General features: G+C 44.9%; 1 protein-coding gene across 1 annotated transcript in view; it reads left to right on the forward strand.

Annotated features, from left to right (window-relative positions):
• Window positions 1-3,241: 3,241 nt before the first annotated feature.
• Window positions 3,242-21,793, forward strand: part of LOC311125851 (uncharacterized protein) — a gene marked incomplete at its 5' end in the record, with an annotated part of 46,802 nt that continues 28,250 nt past the window's right edge. The window contains 3 exons of the mRNA XM_084199879.1: window positions 3,242-3,547; window positions 5,929-6,207; window positions 6,665-6,985. Of these exons, the coding sequence (XP_084056005.1) occupies window positions 3,242-3,547; window positions 5,929-6,207; window positions 6,665-6,985 (906 nt within the window). The remainder of the gene's footprint in view (window positions 3,548-5,928; window positions 6,208-6,664; window positions 6,986-21,793) is intronic.

Genomic DNA, 21,793 nt, shown 5'->3' on the forward strand with positions numbered 1-21,793 from the left:
CTGCTTGGGTTCGTCGGATCGGGAGCTGGAGAGGACAGTTTAGTCTGAGGTCATTTAAGGGCTTCGGGGACACTGGACATCGTTTTTCGGAAGCATGCAGGGCACTTTCTGCCTATTGGATTATAAATAGTCAACTGTTGGTTTCAAGGGCTTTCTACCGTGATAACTGTGGGGTTAGACTGTTTGTTTTTTATAGCTCCAACGGCGCCAACGAACATTTTCAGTTTAGCACCCGGGTTTAGGTTATCTTAAAATATTATTGTATTGTCTGTATTGCCAATTGTTTGCAAGTGGATCATTCATTATTCATTCTTTTTATATACACATTCTATCTGTAGGTAAGAACCCTGGTCTCTTTGGTTTTTCTTTAGCGAGTTTAGTCATACCAGGTTTATTATGTACTGAGTGGACCTTTTCACCATACTTTTACTCTATGGATTTATCTGAGCCTGTGGTGATAGGGTTACATCAACATTATAAATATGGTGGAAACTCCCACTAGTCCATGCCTCCACCAATCCAATGCTTTTAGATTATGGGAAGTAGTGAACAAGTGCACACTTCAGGAGAAAGGAGATATTATTGGGACACACTCAGATGCTCTGTTAATCAACCACATTGGTCTACCACAAAGCTTCCTTTGTTCAAACTGTCAGATTATTGTTATAATGTTGTTTGTAGTATAGAGATAATGATGTTATTGATTATCAATGTTATGATATTGATTATGATGTAGAGTATTGTTATGATGTTGTTGGTAGTATATAGATAATGATGTTATTGATTACAAAAATGCGAGGGGTGTATTCAGTTTTGTGAGATACTGTATGTTAGAGCAGGAGTAGGGGGGGTAGAAGTTAGAGGTCTGTTACCTGAGTCAAGATCAACGGGAGGGAGGGAGGGAGGGAGAGGGAGAGGGAGGGAGGGAGGGAGGGAGGGAGGGAGAGGGAGGGAGGGAGGGAGGGAGGGAGAGGGAGAGGGAGAGAGGGAGAGAGAGAGGTTAAATTAACATCAACAGACTAACATGCAGTCAACTGAATATCTTTTCATCACTGACTTCTAACCAGTGATGTCATCACAACCAGTAACCTTTTCCACTCTTCCACTTTTGGTCCGGCTCAGCTTGACCTCTGACCTCTGAAATGAATGATTTCAAAAACAGACAAAGCAAAGGTATTAAATTAGATATAAACTCATCTGCAAAGAGAGTTACACATTTCCATGGAAAGGGAATGTACACTAAATGACCAAAAGTATGTGGACACCTGCTTGTCAAACATCTCATTCCAAAGTCATGACCATTAGTATGAAGTTGGTCCCCCTTTGCTGCTATGACAGCCTCCACTCTTCTGGGAAGGCTTTCCACTAGATGTTGGAACATTGCTGCGGGGACCTGCTTCCATTCAGCCACAAGAGCATTAGTGAGGTAATGGTAAATATACATTGCTGCGTGGATTTTTTACTTTGGACTGCCAGATGGTGAAGCGTGATTCATCACTCCAGAGAACGCGTTTTCAATGCTCCAGAGTCCAATGGCGGCGGGCTTTACACCACTCCAGCCGATGCTTGGCATTGCTCATGGTGATCTTAGGCTTTTGTTCGGTTCCTCAACAATGGAAACCCATTTCATGAAGCTCCCGACTAACAGTTATTGTGCTGACGTTGCTTCCAGAGGCAGTTTGGAACTCGTAGTGAGTGTTGCAACCGAGGACAGACGGTTTTTACACGCTACCCTCTTCAGCACTCGGCGGTCCCGTTCTGTGAGCTTGTGTGGCCTACCACTTCACGCTGAGCCGTTGTTGCTCCTAGACGTTTCCCTTCACAATAACAGAACTTACAGTTGACCGAGGCAGCTCCAGCAGGGCAGAAATTTTACTAAATTACTTGTTGGAAAGGTGGCATCCTGTGACGGTGACACGTTGAAAGTCAATGAGGTCTTCAGTATGGGCCATTCTACTGCCAATGTTTGTCTATGGAGATTGCATGGCTGTGTGCTCGATTTTATACACCTGTCAGGAAGGGGTGTGGCTGAAATAGAATCCACTAATTTGAAGGGGTGTCCACATGCTTTTGTATCTATAGTGTGTGTACACACGTGTGTTGTTGCATCATACCATCGATAAGCCTATCTTCCCCATTACATCATGAAAGGTCATGTTGATGTTCATTTAACCTCAGCCTCTCTCTCTCTCTCATCTCTCTCTCTCTCTCCTCTGTCTCTCTCTCTCTCTCCTCAGATATCCAGGCTCAAAGCATCAGTCCACCAGGTAGGTAGAGTATAAATCTACAGTGATTATAGCAGTTCAATATTAGTCAACTTTATTATCCCACATGGAGAAATTCATGTGTCCATACACACCATTCTAAAACCCAATAACAAGTACTGTTTTATGGCACTACTAATACTTGTCAACCACAAAGCATTACTGCTGTTAGAATAACAGAAGCCCTGTCATAATCTGTCCTCACCACTGTGTTTTCCTCTCTGCTGTTTACAGCTGAATACTCAGTCAGACTGGTGAATGGGACCACTTCCTGTTCTGGGACACTGGAAATCTTCTACAGAGGAGAGTGGTTAGTTCTATGTCCTATGTGGTATTGGAGCTTGAGAGTGTCTAAGGTTGTGTGTAGAGAGCTGGGCTGTGGGAATGTTGTAGCTGTATCTAGAGGACCTCTGGTTGAAGAGGGAAGAAGAGGAGTCATACTAAGGGGTTGCAGTGGAGATGAGTCTACTATTAGAGAGTGTGGCATCGATGGAGGAGGACCTGGTTTCTGTAATGGTGGATATTATCATCATGTGATCTGTTCAGGTAAGACACTGGTAATATTGAGAGATTTGATTTCTACATTATACAAGATTAGCATATATCATGTTTTATGTTTTTTTCATTTCATTTAAAGAGAGTGAGAGATGTTAGATGTATTTAAACATTATATTTGTGTTTGTCATATTGGTTTATGGGAGATGTGCATGGGCAGATCATTGTAGTTCAGATGTTACTGAAGTGAAGCTGCCTGATGGATGTCCAGCTGTTTATTTTCTATAAAGTGAAGTGAACTTATTCCTGTCTCCTGCCTGCATTATTCCCAACCCTGTCCTGAGTGACTAAGAACCCATTTCTACCTCTTACAGTATCAAACATAGCAACCTACAATCTTTTATCCAACATATTTGTGTTTAGTCCTTTGACAGTGTCATCAACAAAACTGATTGAATGTTCAACCAACTGTTTTTCTCCAGAGTCTGTGCAGCTTGTGGATGGAGATGGCCTCTGCTCTGGGAGACTGGAGGTGAAGTCCAATCAGTCCTGGGCCTCAGTGTGTGAAGCTGACTTTGACCAGCAGGATGCAGAGGTAGTCTGTGGGGAGCTTGGCTGTGGGGCTCCTGCAGCTCTACAGGGGGGGCTCTATGGAGAAGGTGAGGGTCAGACCTGGGATAAAGAGTTCCAGTGTAAAGGCAATGAGTCCCTTCTCCTGGACTGTGACACCTCAGACAGAAAAAACAACACCTGCCTACCTGGTAATGCTGTTGGACTCACCTGCTCAGGTAAGAAACAGTTTGTCACTCAATCAACATTGTTTCTCGCCTGGAGTGAAGAATATGAGAGGCAATATATAGTGGGCTCCAAAATTACTGGCACCCCTGTCTGACAATGCACAAACAATACTTACAGAAATATAAACACTATAATTATAGAGAGAAACTGAAAATACCAACATGTGAGAAATACTGTACTATATTAATGTTCCAATGGAACCCACTAAAATAATTTAATGATTTAATTAAAAATCAATGTCCTCCATATCAAGGTTTCACAATTAATGGCACCCTTAAAGATTATTGTAAATAACATCTACCAAAATTAAACCAGTGTTAAGTGAATATTTTAATCTCAATGGTTGAACTCAACTATTTCAGTGTCTCTGTGCGTCTCCCAAAAGGTTGTAATGCTTTTGGATCAATAAACAGACAGAGTCCCGGTCTGCATAGTCAGGCCTTTATTCATTGAGAATTCTGTTCATCACAATTTCAGAGTCCATCTTTTATACTCACACGTCATACAAAAATCCCACCCCTTTTAGGCGGGCTGTTTTCCTCTGCTCTCCTAACCATCAGGTCACACACATATGTTCTTATCATAGGCTGCATTCCTTAGTTATCGCCGTCCTCATACTCCTTAAAAAGCCTAACCGTTTCTCTCCTCCCTTAATTGGGAGGCCCCTTTATCTTGGTTTCCCAGTTGTCTGTAGCCAGTTCTCCTTGTCCTTTGTTGTCTGGTCTAACTCTTAATCACATTGCTAAATAGTAGCTCAATGTCATAGTCTTTACTGGTCCTACACTCACACATTCTAACACATTTCACACAGTTTCAGGGTGTAATAATTAGTCATTAATAATTATTCTATCAACCAGGAATTAAATTCCACTTATTTAAGTGTATCTAAGTCTTAAGGAACTATATTGAGCCATTACATCACTTCCTGTTTCACTAGGATATAAAAATGAGGTAACACGCATACAATATCCCTTTGTCATCCAACACCATGAAGAAAACAAAATAACTGGCAGTTCAAAAGAGACAGATGGTCGTAGACCTTCATAAATCTGGTAATGGCTACAAGAAGATCCACAAACGATTGAATATACCACTGAGCACTGTCAGGGCAATTATTAAAAAATAAAAAAGATATGGAACAGTTGAAAACCTCACGGTAGAGGACGCAAATGCATTTTGCCCCCCAGGATAGGGAGGAGGATGGTGAGAGAAGCAACAAAATCCCCAAGAATAACTGTGAACGAATTGCAGGCCTTGGTGGCGTCTTGGGGTCACCAGGTTTCAAAAAGCACCATCAGACGCCACCTCCACAACCACAGGCTCTTTGGAAGGTTTGCCAGAAGAAAGCCCTTTCTGACCCCAAGACACAGACGCAAGCGCTTTGAGTTTGCCAAATGTCATTTACATTATGACTGGAAGAAGGTGCTCTGGTCAGATGAGACCAAAATTGAACGTTTTGGTCAGATACAGCATCGACATGTTTGACGTCGAAACAGAGATGCATACAAGGAGAGGCACCTCATACCCACTGTGAAATATGGTGGTGGGTCAGTGATGATTTGGGGCTGTTTTAATTCCAGAGGTCCAGGGGCACTGGATGGCATAATGAATTCCACCAAGTATCAGGCAATTTCGGCTGACAAAGAAGGCTGGGATTTGGCCGTAGGTGGACATTCCAACAAAACAATGACCCAAAACATACCTCAAGATCCACACAGAAATGGTTCTGTGACAAAAAAAAAATATCTTCTGCCATGGCCATCTCAGTCAGACCTCAATCCAATCGAAAATCTGTGGGCTGATTTGAAGATGGCAGTTGATAAGCGCAAACCCAAGAATGTGAAGGATCTTGAAAGGATCTGCATAGAGGAATGGTCCAAAATCCCTCCAAATGTGTTCCTTAACCTTGTCAAAGATTACAGGAAAAGACTCCATGCTGTTATCCTTGCCTGAGGTGGTTGCACTAAGTACTAAATGAGGAGTGCCAATAATTATGAAACCTTGATTTAGGTGACTTTTATTTTGTATTAAATAATTGTATGATTTTGGTTGGTTCCATTGAAACATTAATAAAGTACAGTATTGTTTATATTTTTTAATGTATTGTTGGTGCAGTCAGGGGTGCCAGTAATTTTGGAGCCCACTGTAGATGTGTTTTAGTGTGAAAATAGTAAGATTACTGTCTCTCTCTCTTCTCTCTGTGGTCCTCTGTAGCTCAGCTGGTAGAGCACGGCGCTTGTAACGCCAAGGTAGTGGGTTCGATCCCCGGGACCACCCATACACAAAAATGTATGCACGCATGACTGTAAGTCACTTTGGATAAAAGCGTCTGCTAAATGGCATATTATTATTATTATTATTCTTTTCTCAGAGCCTGATGATGTGATGCTGGTGGGAGGAGGCAGTCGCTGTGCTGGTGGAGTGGAGCGGTATGACCAGGGAGAGTGGAGGACTGTGGGAGCTGATGACAGGAAGAAGGAGGCTGTAGCTGCAGTAGTGTGTAGACAGCTGGGTTGTGGCTCCACTGTTTCAGTACTACCTGGAAACACCACTAGAGAGTTTAGAGTTTACTGTTATGGGTCTGAGCCTTCACTGAGGGAGTGTTTGAGAACAAATGATCTCTTTCCTGGACTCACAGTGATCTGCTCAGGTAATAACAAGATATTATAATTACATTCAACTGATTTCCTTCATTCATACAACTTCCTCTGCACCTCTCACAATGACTGTTTAGCTTGTAAGTCTGCTTTGCAAAACAGATCACTCAGTCAAGTAGGAATAAAATACAACTTAAATATCCCAGAATGCTTTTGTATTTGAGTGTTATCTCACTGATCGTCTCTACTCACTGCCACTGTCACATGTCATGTTATTGTCATATCTAAATGAGGAAAGTAGTTGAGGAGCTACGTTTTCTTTTTCTCTCCTCTTGTTCCAGATGTCCTGCTTCAGCCTGATATCAACATATGTTGTCTCAGTGACTGTAGGCCCACTACTCATGTTGCCCTGTGAGGGAGGGTGGCTAGCACTGTTACATGCTGATGTTATTGTCATATCTATAGGAAACTAGTTGAAGAGGTTTTTCTTCTTCTCTTTTATTGTTACAGATCTCCTGGTCCAGCCTGATATCTTCCTGACTGACTCAATGGGAGGGGTCTCCAGGGGCCACCAGGGGCCTGAAGTATTTAGGGGCTACAACTTCACCATCACCTGCTCCACTCAGCCACAGTACCCAGGAGGCTCCTTCCTCCTCACGTTCACCGGCTCCAACAGAACCCAGACCCAGCCAGCTGTCAATCACTCTGCTGCCTTCCTCTTCCCTGCTGCAGATGACTCTCACCAAGGGAACTACAGCTGTGTTTATGACAGTTATGTTTTCTCTCATAACTTCTCCTTTGAGAGTGAGCTCCTCTCCCTCACCGTCACAGGTAACTGAACATGATCCAGACTTATAACTTTGTCATTGACAGATTTCCCACAGATCTATGTGATGATGACCAGTCCCCTCATCAAAGGTGTTTCTGTTTGCAGCCTCTCCTCTGCCAGCCTTCATCATCAGACACGTTGTAGTGCTGCTGATCCTACTGACAGCCATCACCACCATCTACCTGTGCTACAAGGTAAAGACATTTACTCAGACGTTACAAGTCATTTAAATATTTGTGTCTATGAGCAGGGTTCAGATTCTACATTGGTCTATATCTGTGTTTAAGATGTGTGATTAACCAGATGAGAATGAGAGGCGCGCAGCAGAGAACGAGACACAGAGACACACAGAGAGAACGAGAGACCGGGATTTTAATAATAGCTGAAAAGTTCAGAATTAGTTTATCTTTCTAGAACCTTGGAAGACATCTAAAAAGAGTGACAGCAACCACCATGATTCCTTTTAGTTTGTTTTTTTGCAACCATGGTAACATGAGGTTATGGTAACAGGTGGTTTTGGTAACATGGGGTTTGGGTAACATGGGGTTTTGGTAACATGGGGTTTTGGTAACATGGGGTTTTGGTAACATGGGGTTTTGGTAACATGGGGTTTTGGTAACATGGGGTTTGGGTAACATGGGGTTTTGGTAACATGGGGTTTTGGGTAACATGGGGTTTTGGTAACATGGGGTTTGGGTAACATGGGGTTTTGGGTAACATGAGGTTATGGTAACATGGGGTTTTGGGTAACATGGGGTTTTGGGTAACATGAGGTTTGGGTAACATGGGGTTTTGGGAAACATGGGGTTTTGGGTAACATGGGGTTTTGGTAACATGGGGTTTTGGGTAACATGGGGTTTTGGGTAACATGGGGTTTTGGGTAACATGGGGCTTTCATTATTTTAAGAGAGTAGCTCAATTACGTCTGTTTTGTGTTCCAGAATGTATTGCTGCTTTTAGCTTTTGTCTTTATGTCTTTATCTTATTTAGTGTTTCTCTTAGATTCTTTATCTTGAAGTGTTTCCATTATTAGTCCATGACTCACTCACTCACTCTTGGTGCTGTGTCTCCCTAGACCACCAGGAGGCAGAAGAGAGTGAACAGGGTGAGCAGCATGGATCTTTATGTTGATGCCAATGCCATGGAGATGGTCTCTCTGAGCTCCAGAGCTGAAGCTGGACCGGGAGAGGAGAGAGCAGCCCAGGGGACTGAGTAGGAGTAGAATGATGCTGACCCTACATGCTGATCTTAGGTCAGTTTTGTGTTTTAAATCTATGGTCAGCAGTGGACTGGTGTTTATAATGTGGTGACAAACCTTAAGTGGTTCTAATTTTAATAACATGTTCAGAATTAGTTTATCTTTCTAGAATCTTGGAAGAAATCTAAAAGGAGTGACTGCAACCACCATTATTCCTTTTAGTTCGTTTTTTGCTACCATGGTAACATGGGGTTTGGGTAACATGGGGTTTTGGGAAACATGGGGTTTTGGGTAACATGGGTTTTGGGTAACATGAGGTTATGGTAACATGGGGTTTGGGTAACATGGGGTTTTGGGTAACATGGGCACTTAACCCTAATTGCTCCTGTAAGTCGCTCTGGATAAGAGCGTCTGCTAAATGACTAAAATGTAAAATGTAAATGTATGGGGTTTCGGTAACTTGGGGTTTTGGTAACATGGGGTTTTGGGTAACATGGGGATTGGGTAATATGGGGTTTTGGGTAACATGGGGTTTTGGGTAACATGGGGTTTTGGTAACATGGGGTTTTGGTAACTTGGGGTTTTGGTAACATGGGGTTTTGGGTAACATGGGGTTTTGGTAACATGGGGTTTTGGTAACATGGGGTTTTGGTAACATGGGGTTTTGATTATTTTTAGAGAGTAGCTCAATTACGTCTGTTTTGTGTTCCAGAATGTATTGCTGCTTTTAGCTTTTGTCTTTATGTCTTTATCTTATTTAGTGTTTCTCTTAGATTCTTTATCTTGAAGTGTTTCCATTATTAGTCCATGTATTATTATAATCATCTGTTCATACTTTGTATTTTGAAACATCTGAATAAAGGGGTCATTTTAGTTTGTTGTTGGGGTTTGTTTTGTTGCTGTTGTTTATCTCTCATGATGTTATTGATTATACATTTTATGATATTGACTGATGTAGATTATTGTTATGATGTTAGTAGTATATAGATAATGATGTTATTGATTATAAATGTTATGATATTGATTAGGATGTAGATTATTGTTATGATGTTAGTAGTATATAGATAATGATGTTATTGATTATAAATGCTATGATATTGATTATGATGTAGATTATTGTTATGATGTTAGTAGTATATAGATATTGATGTTATTGATTATAAATGTTATGATATTGATTAGGATGTAGATTATTGTTATGATGTTAGTAGTATATAGAGATAATGATGTTATTGATTATAAATGTTATGATATTGATTAGGATGTAGATTATTGTTATGATGTTAGTAGTATATAGAGATAATGATGTTATTGATTATAAATGTTATGATATTGATTATTATGTAGATTATTGTTATGATGTTAGTAGTATATAGAGATAATGATGTTATTCTCTTATGATCTGTGGGTTACAGAGAAAGTATAGTACTTAGTGCAGGTCTGATATACAATAGATGGTGTTGTACAAATCAATCAATCAATAAGTAACGTAAATGAATATTGTATTGTATTATATCAATGACATTAAAGTTATTGTTGACAAGTGCTAATTCTACACTGAGTATACAAAACATTAAGAACACCTGCTCTTTCCCAGACATAGACTGACCAGTTGAATCTGGGTGAAAGCTATGAAGCGTTATTGATGTCACTTGTTAAATCCACTTTAATCAGTGTAGATGAAGGGGAGGAGACAGGTAAAAAAAAAATATGATTTTTAAGGATTGAGATAATTGACACATGGATTGTGTATGTGTTCCATTCAGAGGGTGAATCGGCAAGACAACAGATTTAAGTGTCTTTGAACAGGATATGGAAGTAGGGGCCAGGCAAACCGGTTTGAGTGTGTCAAGAACTGCAACGCTGCTGGGTATTTTACGCTCAACAGATTGCCGTGTGTATCAAGAATGTCCAACACCCAAAGGACATCCAGCCAACTTGACACAACTGTGGGAAGCATTGGAATCAACATGGGCCAGCTTCCCTGTGGAATGTTTTTGACACCTTGTAGAGTCCGTGCCCCGACAAATTGAGGCTGTTCTGAGGGCAAAAGGTGGGGGTGCAACTCCATATTAGGAAGATGTTTGTAATGTTTTGTACACTCAGTGGATAGTTGATGTGAGTTCAGATTATGTAGCTGTTACATTACTTACCCTTTCCAGATAAAGACCTGTTGCTCTCTAAACTGCCATGTAATCACTGAATTCTTTTAATAAACTCACAGGCTGTCAGTCTTGTGTGATTTCCCCTCCAGTTTTTTATTTCACAGTGGTCAAGGGGTTATTGATCATTAGTGATTCCATCAGTGACACCAAACATCAGCTCAGCCCAGAGGTTCAGCACCTTGACCCTTAGTGACCTCTCCCCCAGACAGACAGACAGACAGACAGACAGACAGACAGACAGACAGACAGACAGACAGACAGACAGACAGACAGACAGACAGACAGACAGACAGAAGAATGTCAGAATTCTGCATCTTCATATCACAATAACAGCTTTCTAATGTATCTGGAGGTGGTCTGAATATCGCTCACACAGGACAACGACTCCCATTGTTAGGGGCATAGACATGAGCATCTTGTCACTATATACAGATCTCTGGACGGATGGATACACTTTTACACCTGCTACGTTAGGTTAGATACACACAGACCACATGACAGAGGAATGTCCACAACACAACTACGAGAGGGACAGAGACAGTTGGTGAAAGTGGACCTCATCTACTCTGAAGAACTAGTTAAACGATTTGTTCAGACGGTTCTGCAGTATACTTAGACAGGCTAGCTAAACAGGATGACTAAAGACAGTACAGTATGGGGAACACATACAGTGCCTTGCAAAAGTATTCATCCCCCTTGGTGTTTTTCCTATTTTGTTGCATTACAACCTGTAATTTAAATGGACCTTTATTTGGATTGCATGTAATGGACATACACAAAGTAGTCCAAATTGGTGAAGTAAAATGAAAAAAATAACTTTTTTCAAAAGATTCTAACAAATAAATAACAGAAAAGGGGTGCATTCATATGTATTCACCCCCTTTGCTATGATCCCCTAAAAAGATCTGGTGCAACCAATTACCTTCAGAAGTCATATAATTAGTTAAATAAATTCCACCTGTGTGCAATCTGTCACATGATCTGTCACATGATCTCAGTGTATATACACCTGTTCTGAAAGGCCCCAGAGTCTGCAACACCACTAAGCAAGGGGCACCCCCAAGTAAGCGGCACCCCCAAGTAAGCGGCACCATGAAGACCAAGGAGCTCTCCAAACAGGTCAGGAACAAAGTTGTGGAGAAGTACAGATCAGGGTTGGTTGGGTTATAAAAAAATATCAGAGTTTGAACATCCCACGGAGCACCATTAAATCCATTATTAAAAAATGGAACGAATATGGCACCACAACAAACTTGCCAGTAGAGGGCCGCCCACCAAAACTCACAGACCAGGCAAGGAGGGCATTAATCAGAGAGGCAACAAAGATACCAAAGATAACCCTGAAGGAGCTGCAAAGCTCCACAGCGGAGATTGGAGTCTCTGTCCATAGGACCACTTTAAGCCATACATTCCACAGAGCTGGGCTTTATGGAAGAGTGGCCAGAAAAAGCCATTGCTTAAAGAAAAAATAAGCAACCACGTTTCGTTTTCGCCAAAGGCATGTGGGAGACCCAAACATATGGAAGAAGGTACTCTGGTCAGATGAGACTAAAATTGAACTTTTTGGCCATCAAGGAAAATGTCTGGCGCAAACGCAACACCTCTCATCACCCCGAGAACACCATCACCACATTGAAGCATGGTGGTGGCAATATCATGCTGTGGGGATGTTTTTCATCGGCAGGGACTGGGAAACTGGTCACAATTGAAGGAGTGATGGATGGCGCTAAATCCAGGGAAATTATAAAAATTCACTAATTTCTCAGCATTAACACACACACACACACACACACACACACACACACACACACACACACACACACACACACACACACACACACACACACACACACACACCTTTTGATTGTCGTTTCAACAGCAAGTTTTGTTTTTAAATTCTTAAAACAAAGACAGATTAGATGTTGTGGGACATAAATGTTCAATTATACCAATGTCATTAGTTCCTGCATTTAGCTGTATAGTGTCCTATTAGCATTTAGCTGTATAGTGTCCTATTAGCATTTAGCTGTATAGTGTAGAGCCCTGTGGGCCCTGGTCAATAGTAGTGAGTGCTCTATATAGGGAACAGGGTACCATTGAATATAGGGTGAAGTTTTCCCTACACGCTGATCTTGGGTGAGTTTTGCATTTCTCCCACTAATGGTTAAGGTTAGGATTGGGAGAGGGGAAGCTGATCCTAGTTCTGTACCTCGGGGAAACTTTACCTGTACAGTCTTCACTGCAGTTTGGTGGGAGTATGAAATTTGAAAAATGAAATATTTCCCTCTGCTGGCCAGAGAACAATATTACACCTCAGGCCTACATGTACAGTACTGCATCATCCTGTCAGCCAATTACACCATTACTCAGACACTCTGGGAGAATCTCAGCCAGTTACACCATTACCCAGACACTCTGGGAGAATCTCAGCCAGTTACACCATGACCCAGACACTCTGGGAGAATCTCAGCCAGTTACACCATGACCCAGACACTCTGGGAGAATCTCATCCAGTTACACCATGACCCAGACACTCTGGAAGAATCTCAGCCAGTTACAACATGACCCAGACACTCAGGGAGAATCTCAGCCAGTTACACCATGACCCAGACACTCTGGGAGAATCTAGGCCAGTTACACCATTACCCAGTTACTCTGGGAGAATCTCAGCCAGTTACACCATTACCCAGACACTCTGGGAGAATCTAGGCCAGTTATACCATGACCCAGACACTCTGGGAGAATCTCAGCTAGTTACACCATAACCCAGACACTCTGGGAGAATCTCAGCCAGTTACACCATTACCCAGACACTCTGGGAGAATCTCAGCCAGTTAAACCATGACCCAGACACTCTGGGAGAATCTCATCCAGTTACACCATGACCCAGACACTCTGGGAGAATCTCAGCCAGTTACACCATGACCCAGAAACTCTGGGTGAATCTCAGCCTGTTACAACATGACCCAGACACTCAGGGAGAATCTCAGCCAGTTTCACCATGACCCAGACACTCTGGGAGAATCTCAGCTAGTTACACCATAACCCAGACACTCTGGGAGAATCTCAGCCAGTTACACCATTACCCAGACACTCTGGGAGAATCTCAGCCAGTTAAACCATGACCCAGACACTCTGGGAGAATCTCATCCAGTTACACCATGACCCAGACACTCTGGGAGAATCTCAGCCAGTTACACCATGACCCAGAAACTCTGGGTGAATCTCAGCCTGCTACAACATGACCCAGACACTCAGGGAGAATCTCAGCCAGTTACACCATGACCCAGACACTCTGGGAGAATCTCAGCTAGTTACACCATAACCCAGACACTCTAGGAGAATCTCAGCCAGTTACAACATGACCTAGACACTGAGGGAGAATCTCAGCCAGTTACACCATGACCCAGACACTCTGGGAGTATCTCAGCCAGTTACACCATTGTCCAGACACTCTGGGAAAATTTCAGCCAGTTACACCATGACCCAGACACTCTGGGAGAATCTCAGCCAGTTACACCATGACCCAGACACTCTGGGAGAATCTCATTCAGTTACACCATGACCCAGACACTCTGGGAGAATCTCAGCCAGTTACACCATTACCCAGAAACTCTGGGAGAATCTCAGCCAGTTACAACATGACCAAGACACTCAGGGAGAATCTCAGCCAGTTACACCATGACCCAGAAACTCTGAGAGAATCTCAGCCAGTTACACCATTACCCAGTTACTCTGGGAGAATCTCAGCCAGTTACACTTTTACCCAGACACTCTGGGAGAATCTAGGCCAGTTACACCATGACCCAGACACTCTGGGAGAGTCTCAGCCAGTTACACCATGACCCAGACACTCTGGGAGTATCTCAGCCAGTTACACCATTGTCCAGACACTCTGGGAAAATTTCAGCCAGTTACACCATGACCCAGACACTCTGGGAGAATCTCAGCCAGTTACACCATGACCCAGACACTCTGGGAGAATCTCATCCAGTTACACCATTACCCAGAAACTCTGGGAGAATCTCAGCCAGTTACAACATGACCAAGACACTCAGGGAGAATCTCAGCCAGTTACACCATGACCCAGAAACTCTGAGAGAATCTAGGCCAGTTACACCATTACCCAGTTACTCTGGGAGAATCTCAGCCAGTTACACTTTTACCCAGACACTCTGGGAGAATCTAGGCCAGTTACACCATGACCCAGACACTCTGGGAGAGTCTCATCCAGTTACACCATGACCCAGACACTCTGGGAGAATCTCAGCCAGTTACACCACGACCCAGACACTCTGGGAGAATCTCAGTCAGTTACACCATGACCCAGACACTCTGGGAGAATCTCAGTCAGTTACACCATGACCCAAAAACTCTGGGAGAATCTCAGCCAGTTACAACATGACCAAGACACTCAGGGAGAATCTCAGCCAGTTACACCATTACCCAGACACTCTGGGAGAATCTCAGCCAGTTACACCATTACCCAGACACTCTGGGAGAATCTCAGCCAGTTACACCATGACCCAGACACTCTGGGAGAATCTCAGCCAGTTACACCATGACCCAGATACTCTGGGAGAATCTCATCCAGTTACACCATGACCCAGACACTCTGAGAGAATCTCAGCCAGTTACAACATGACCCAGACACTCAGGGAGAATCTCAGCCAGTTACACCATGACCCAGACACTGTGGGAGAATATAGGCCAGTTACACCATTACCCAGTTACTCTGGGAGAATCTCAGCCAGCTACACCATTACCCAGACACTCTGGGAGAATCTAGGCCAGTTATACCATGACCCAGACACTCTGGGAGAATCTCAGCTAGTTACACCATAACCCAGACACGCTGGGAGAATCTCAGCCAGTTACACCATTACCCAGACACTCTGGGAGAATCTCAGCCAGTTACACCATGACCCAGACACTCTGGGAGAATCTCAGCCAGTTAAACCATGACCTAGACACTCTGGGAGAATCTCATCCAGTTACACCATGACCCAGACACTCTGGGAGAATCTCAGCCAGTTACACCATGACCTAGAAACTCTAGGTTAATCTCAGCCTGTTACAACATGACCCAGACACTCTTGGAGAATCTCAGCCAGTTACACCATGACCCAGAAACTCTGAAAGAATCTAGGCCAGTTACACCATGACCCAGAAACTCTGGGAGAATCTCAGCCAGTTACAACAAGACCAAGACACTCAGGGACAATCTCAGCCAGTTACACCATGACCCAGACACTCTGGGAGAATCTAGGCCAGTTACACCATTACCCAGACACTCTGGGAGAATCTCAGCCAGTTACACCATAACCCAGACACTCTGGGAGAATCTCAGCCAGTTACACCACTTTCCAGACACTTTGGGAGAATCTCACCCAGTTACACCATGACCCAGACACTCTGGGAGAATTTCAGCCAGTTACACCATGACCCAGATACTCTGGGAGAATCTCAGCCAGTTACACCATGACCCAGACACTCTGGGAGAATCTCAGCCAGTTACACCATGACCCAGACACTCTGGGAGAATCTCATCCAGTTACACCATGACCCAGACACTCTGGGAGAATCTCAGCCAGTTACACCATGACCCAGAAACTCTGGGAGAATCTCAGCCAGTTACAACATGACCAAGACACTCAGGGAGAATCTCAGCCAGTTACACCATGACCCATACACTCTGGGAGAATCTAGGCCAGTTACACCATTACCCAGACACTCTGGGAGAATCTCAGCCAGTTACACCATGACCCAGATACTCTGGGAGAATCTCAGCCAGTTAAACCATGACCCAGACACTCTGGGAGAATCTCAGCCAGTTACACCATGACCCAGACACTCTGGGAGAATCTCATCCAGTTACACCATGACCCAGACACTCTGGGAGAATCTCATCCAGTTACACCATGACCCAGACACTCTGGGAGAATCTCAGCCAGTTACACCATGACCCAGAAACTCTGGGAGAATCTCAGCCAGTTACAACATGACCCAGACACTCTGGGAGAATCTCATCCAGTTACACCATGACCCAGACACTCTGGGAGAATCTCAGCCAGTTACACCATGACCCAGAAACTCTGGGTGAATCTCAGCCTGTTACAACATGACCCAGACACTCAGGGAGAATCTCAGCCAGTTTCACCATGACCCAGACACTCTGGGAGAATCTCAGCTAGTTACACCATAACCCAGACACTCTGGGAGAATCTCAGCCAGTTACACCATTACCCAGACACTCTGGGAGAATCTCAGCCAGTTAAACCATGACCCAGACACTCTGGGAGAATCTCATCCAGTTACACCATGACCCAGACACTCTGGGAGAATCTCAGCCAGTTACACCATGACCCAGAAACTCTGGGTGAATCTCAGCCTGTTACAACATGACCCAGACACTCAGGGAGAATCTCAGCCAGTTACACCATGACCCAGACACTCTGGGAGAATCTCAGCTAGTTACACCATAACCCAGACACTCTAGGAGAATCTCAGCCAGTTACAACATGACCTAGACACTGAGGGAGAATCTCAGCCAGTTACGCCATGACCCAGACACTCTGGGAGTATCTCAGCCAGTTACACCATTGTCCAGACACTCTGGGAAAATTTCAGCCAGTTACACCATGACCCAGACACTCTGGGAGAATCTCAGCCAGTTACACCATGACCCAGACACTCTGGGAGAATCTCATTCAGTTACACCATGACCCAGACACTCTGGGAGAATCTCAGCCAGTTACACCATTACCCAGAAACTCTGGGAGAATCTCAGCCAGTTACAACATGACCAAGACACTCAGGGAGAATCTCAGCCAGTTACACCATGACCCAGAAACTCTGAGAGAATCTCAGCCAGTTACACCATTACCCAGTTACTCTGGGAGAATCTCAGCCAGTTACACTTTTACCCAGACACTCTGGGAGAATCTAGGCCAGTTACACCATGACCCAGACACTCTGGGAGAGTCTCAGCCAGTTACACCATGACCCAGACAGTCTGGGAGTATCTCAGCCAGTTACACCATTGTCCAGACACTCTGGGAAAATTTCAGCCAGTTACACCATGACCCAGACACTCTGGGAGAATCTCAGCCAGTTACACCATGACCCAGACACTCTGGGAGAATCTCATCCAGTTACACCATGACCCAGACACTCTGGGAGAATCTCAGCCAGTTACACCATTACCCAGAAACTCTGGGAGAATCTCAGCCAGTTACAACATGACCAAGACACTCAGGGAGAATCTCAGCCAGTTACACCATGACCCAGAAACTCTGAGAGAATCTAGGCCAGTTACACCATTACCCAGTTACTCTGGGAGAATCTCAGCCAGTTACACTTTTACCCAGACACTCTGGGAGAATCTAGGCCAGTTACACCATGACCCAGACACTCTGGGAGAGTCTCAGCCAGTTACACCATGACCCAGACACTCTGGGAGTATCTCAGCCAGTTACACCATTGTCCAGACACTCTGGGAAAATTTCAGCCAGTTACACCATGACCCAGACACTCTGGGAGAATCTCAGCCAGTTACACCATGACCCAGACACTCTGGGAGAATCTCATCCAGTTACACCATGACCCAGACACTCTGGGAGAATCTCAGCCAGTTACACCATTACCCAGAAACTCTGGGAGAATCTCAGCCAGTTACAACATGACCAAGACACTCAGGGAGAATCTCAGCCAGTTACACCATGACCCAGAAACTCTGAGAGAATCTAGGCCAGTTACACCATTACCCAGTTACTCTGGGAGAATCTCAGCCAGTTACACTTTTACCCAGACACTCTGGGAGAATCTAGGCCAGTTACACCATGACCCAGACACTCTGGGAGAGTCTCATCCAGTTACACCATGACCCAGACACTCTGGGAGAATCTCAGCCAGTTACACCACGACCCAGACACTCTGGGAGAATCTCAGTCAGTTACACCATGACCCAGACACTCTGGGAGAATCTCAGTCAGTTACACCATGACCCAAAAACTCTGGGAGAATCTCAGCCAGTTACAACATGACCAAGACACTCAGGGAGAATCTCAGCCAGTTACACCATTACCCAGACACTCTGGGAGAATCTCAGCCAGTTACACCATGACCCAGAAACTCTGGGTAAATCTCAGCCTGTTACAACATGACCCAGACACTCAGGGAGAATCTCAGCCAGTTACAACATGACCCAGACACTCTGGGAGAATCTCAGCTAGTTACACCATAACCCAGACACTCTAGGAGAATCTCAGCCAGTTACAACATGACCTAGACACTGAGGGAGAATCTCAGCCAGTTACGCCATGACCCAGACACTCTGGGAGTATCTCAGCCAGTTACACCATTGTCCAGACACTCTGGGAAAATTTCAGCCAGTTACACCATGACCCAGACACTCTGGGAGAATCTCAGCCAGTTACACCATGACCCAGACACTCTGGGAGAATCTCATTCAGTTACACCATGACCCAGACACTCTGGGAGAATCTCAGCCAGTTACACCATTACCCAGAAACTCTGGGAGAATCTCAGCCAGTTACAACATGACCAAGACACTCAGGGAGAATCTCAGCCAGTTACACCATGACCCAGAAACTCTGAGAGAATCTCAGCCAGTTACACCATTACCCAGTTACTCTGGGAGAATCTCAGCCAGTTACACTTTTACCCAGACACTCTGGGAGAATCTAGGCCAGTTACACCATGACCCAGACACTCTGGGAGAGTCTCAGCCAGTTACACCATGACCCAGACACTCTGGGAGTATCTCAGCCAGTTACACCATTGTCCAGACACTCTGGGAAAATTTCAGCCAGTTACACCATGACCCAGACACTCTGGGAGAATCTCAGCCAGTTACACCATGACCCAGACACTCTGGGAGAATCTCATCCAGTTACACCATGACCCAGACACTCTGGGAGAATCTCAGCCAGTTACACCATTACCCAGAAACTCTGGGAGAATCTCAGCCAGTTACAACATGACCAAGACACTCAGGGAGAATCTCAGCCAGTTACACCATGACCCAGAAACTCTGAGAGAATCTAGGCCAGTTACACCATTACCCAGTTACTCTGGGAGAATCTCAGCCAGTTACACTTTTACCCAGACACTCTGGGAGAATCTAGGCCAGTTACACCATGACCCAGACACTCTGGGAGAGTCTCAGCCAGTTACACCATGACCCAGACACTCTGGGAGTATCTCAGCCAGTTACACCATTGTCCAGACACTCTGGGAAAATTTCAGCCAGTTACACCATGACCCAGACACTCTGGGAGAATCTCAGCCAGTTACACCATGACCCAGACACTCTGGGAGAATCTCATCCAGTTACACCATGACCCAGACACTCTGGGAGAATCTCAGCCAGTTACACCATTACCCAGAAACTCTGGGAGAATCTCAGCCAGTTACAACATGACCAAGACACTCAGGGAGAATCTCAGCCAGTTACACCATGACCCAGAAACTCTGAGAGAATCTAGGCCAGTTACACCATTACCCAGTTACTCTGGGAGAATCTCAGCCAGTTACACTTTTACCCAGACACTCTGGGAGAATCTAGGCCAGTTACACCATGACCCAGACACTCTGGGAGAGTCTCATCCAGTTACACCATGACCCAGACACTCTGGGAGAATCTCAGCCAGTTACACCACGACCCAGACACTCTGGGAGAATCTCAGTCAGTTACACCATGACCCAGACACTCTGGGAGAATCTCAGTCAGTTACACCATGACCCAAAAACTCTGGGAGAATCTCAGCCAGTTACAACATGACCAAGACACTCAGGGAGAATCTCAGCCAGTTACACCATTACCCAGACACTCTGGGAGAATCTCAGCCAGTTACACCATTACCCAGACACTCTGGGAGAATCTCAGCCAGTTACACCATGACCCAGACACTCTGGGAGAATCTCAGCCAGTTACACCATGACCCAGATACTCTGGGAGAATCTCATCCAGTTACACCATGACCCAGACACTCTGAGAGAATCTCAGCCAGTTACAACATGACCCAGACACTCAGGGAGAATCTCAGCCAGTTACACCATGACCCAGACACTGTGGGAGAATATAGGCCAGTTACACCATTACCCAGTTACTCTGGGAGAATCTCAGCCAGCTACACCATTACCCAGACACTCTGGGAGAATCTAGGCCAGTTATACCATGACCCAGACACTCTGGGAGAATCTCAGCTAGTTACACCATAACCCAGACACGCTGGGAGAATCTCAGCCAGTTACACCATTACCCAGACACTCTGGGAGAATCTCAGCCAGTTACACCATGACCCAGACACTCTGGGAGAATCTCAGCCAGTTAAACCATGACCTAGACACTCTGGGAGAATCTCATCCAGTTACACCATGACCCAGACACTCTGGGAGAATCTCAGCCAGTTACACCATGACCCAGAAACTCTGGGTGAATCTCAGCCTGTTACAACATGACCCAGACACTCTTGGAGAATCTCAGCCAGTTACACCATGACCCAGACACTCTGAAAGAATCTAGGCCAGTTACACCATGACCCAGAAACTCTGGGAGAATCTCAGCCAGTTACAACAAGACCAAGACACTCAGGGACAATCTCAGCCAGTTACACCATGACCCAGACACTCTGGGAGAATCTAGGCCAGTTACACCATTACCCAGACACTCTGGGAGAATCTCAGCCAGTTACACCATAACCCAGACACTCTGGGAGAATCTCAGCCAGTTACACCACTTTCCAGATACTTTGGGAGAATCTCAGCCAGTTACACCATGACCCAGACACTCTGGGAGAATTTCAGCCAGTTACACCATGACCCAGATACTCTGGGAGAATCTCAGCCAGTTACACCATGACCCAGACACTCTGGGAGAATCTCAGCCAGTTACACCATGACCCAGACACTCTGGGAGAATCTCATCCAGTTACACCATGACCCAGACACTCTGGGAGAATCTCAGCCAGTTACACCATGACCCAGAAACTCTGGGAGAATCTCAGCCAGTTACAACATGACCAAGACACTCAGGGAGAATCTCAGCCAGTTACACCATGACCCATACACTCTGGGAGAATCTAGGCCAGTTACACCATTACCCAGACACTCTGGGAGAATCTCAGCCAGTTACACCATGACCCAGATACTCTGGGAGAATCTCAGCCAGTTACACCATGACCCAGACACTCTGGGAGAATCTCAGCCAGTTACACCATGACCCAGATACTCTGGGAGAATCTCATCCAGTTACACCATGACCCAGACACTCTGAGAGAATCTCAGCCAGTTACAACATGACCCAGACACTCAGGGAGAATCTCAGCCAGTTACACCATGACCCAGACACTGTGGGAGAATATAGGCCAGTTACACCATTACCCAGTTACTCTGGGAGAATCTCAGCCAGCTACACCATTACC

Source organism: Coregonus lavaretus (assembly GCF_964263955.1).
Source record: "Coregonus lavaretus genome assembly, contig: HAP1_SCAFFOLD_1367, whole genome shotgun sequence".
Taxonomy (NCBI): domain Eukaryota; kingdom Metazoa; phylum Chordata; class Actinopteri; order Salmoniformes; family Salmonidae; genus Coregonus; species Coregonus lavaretus.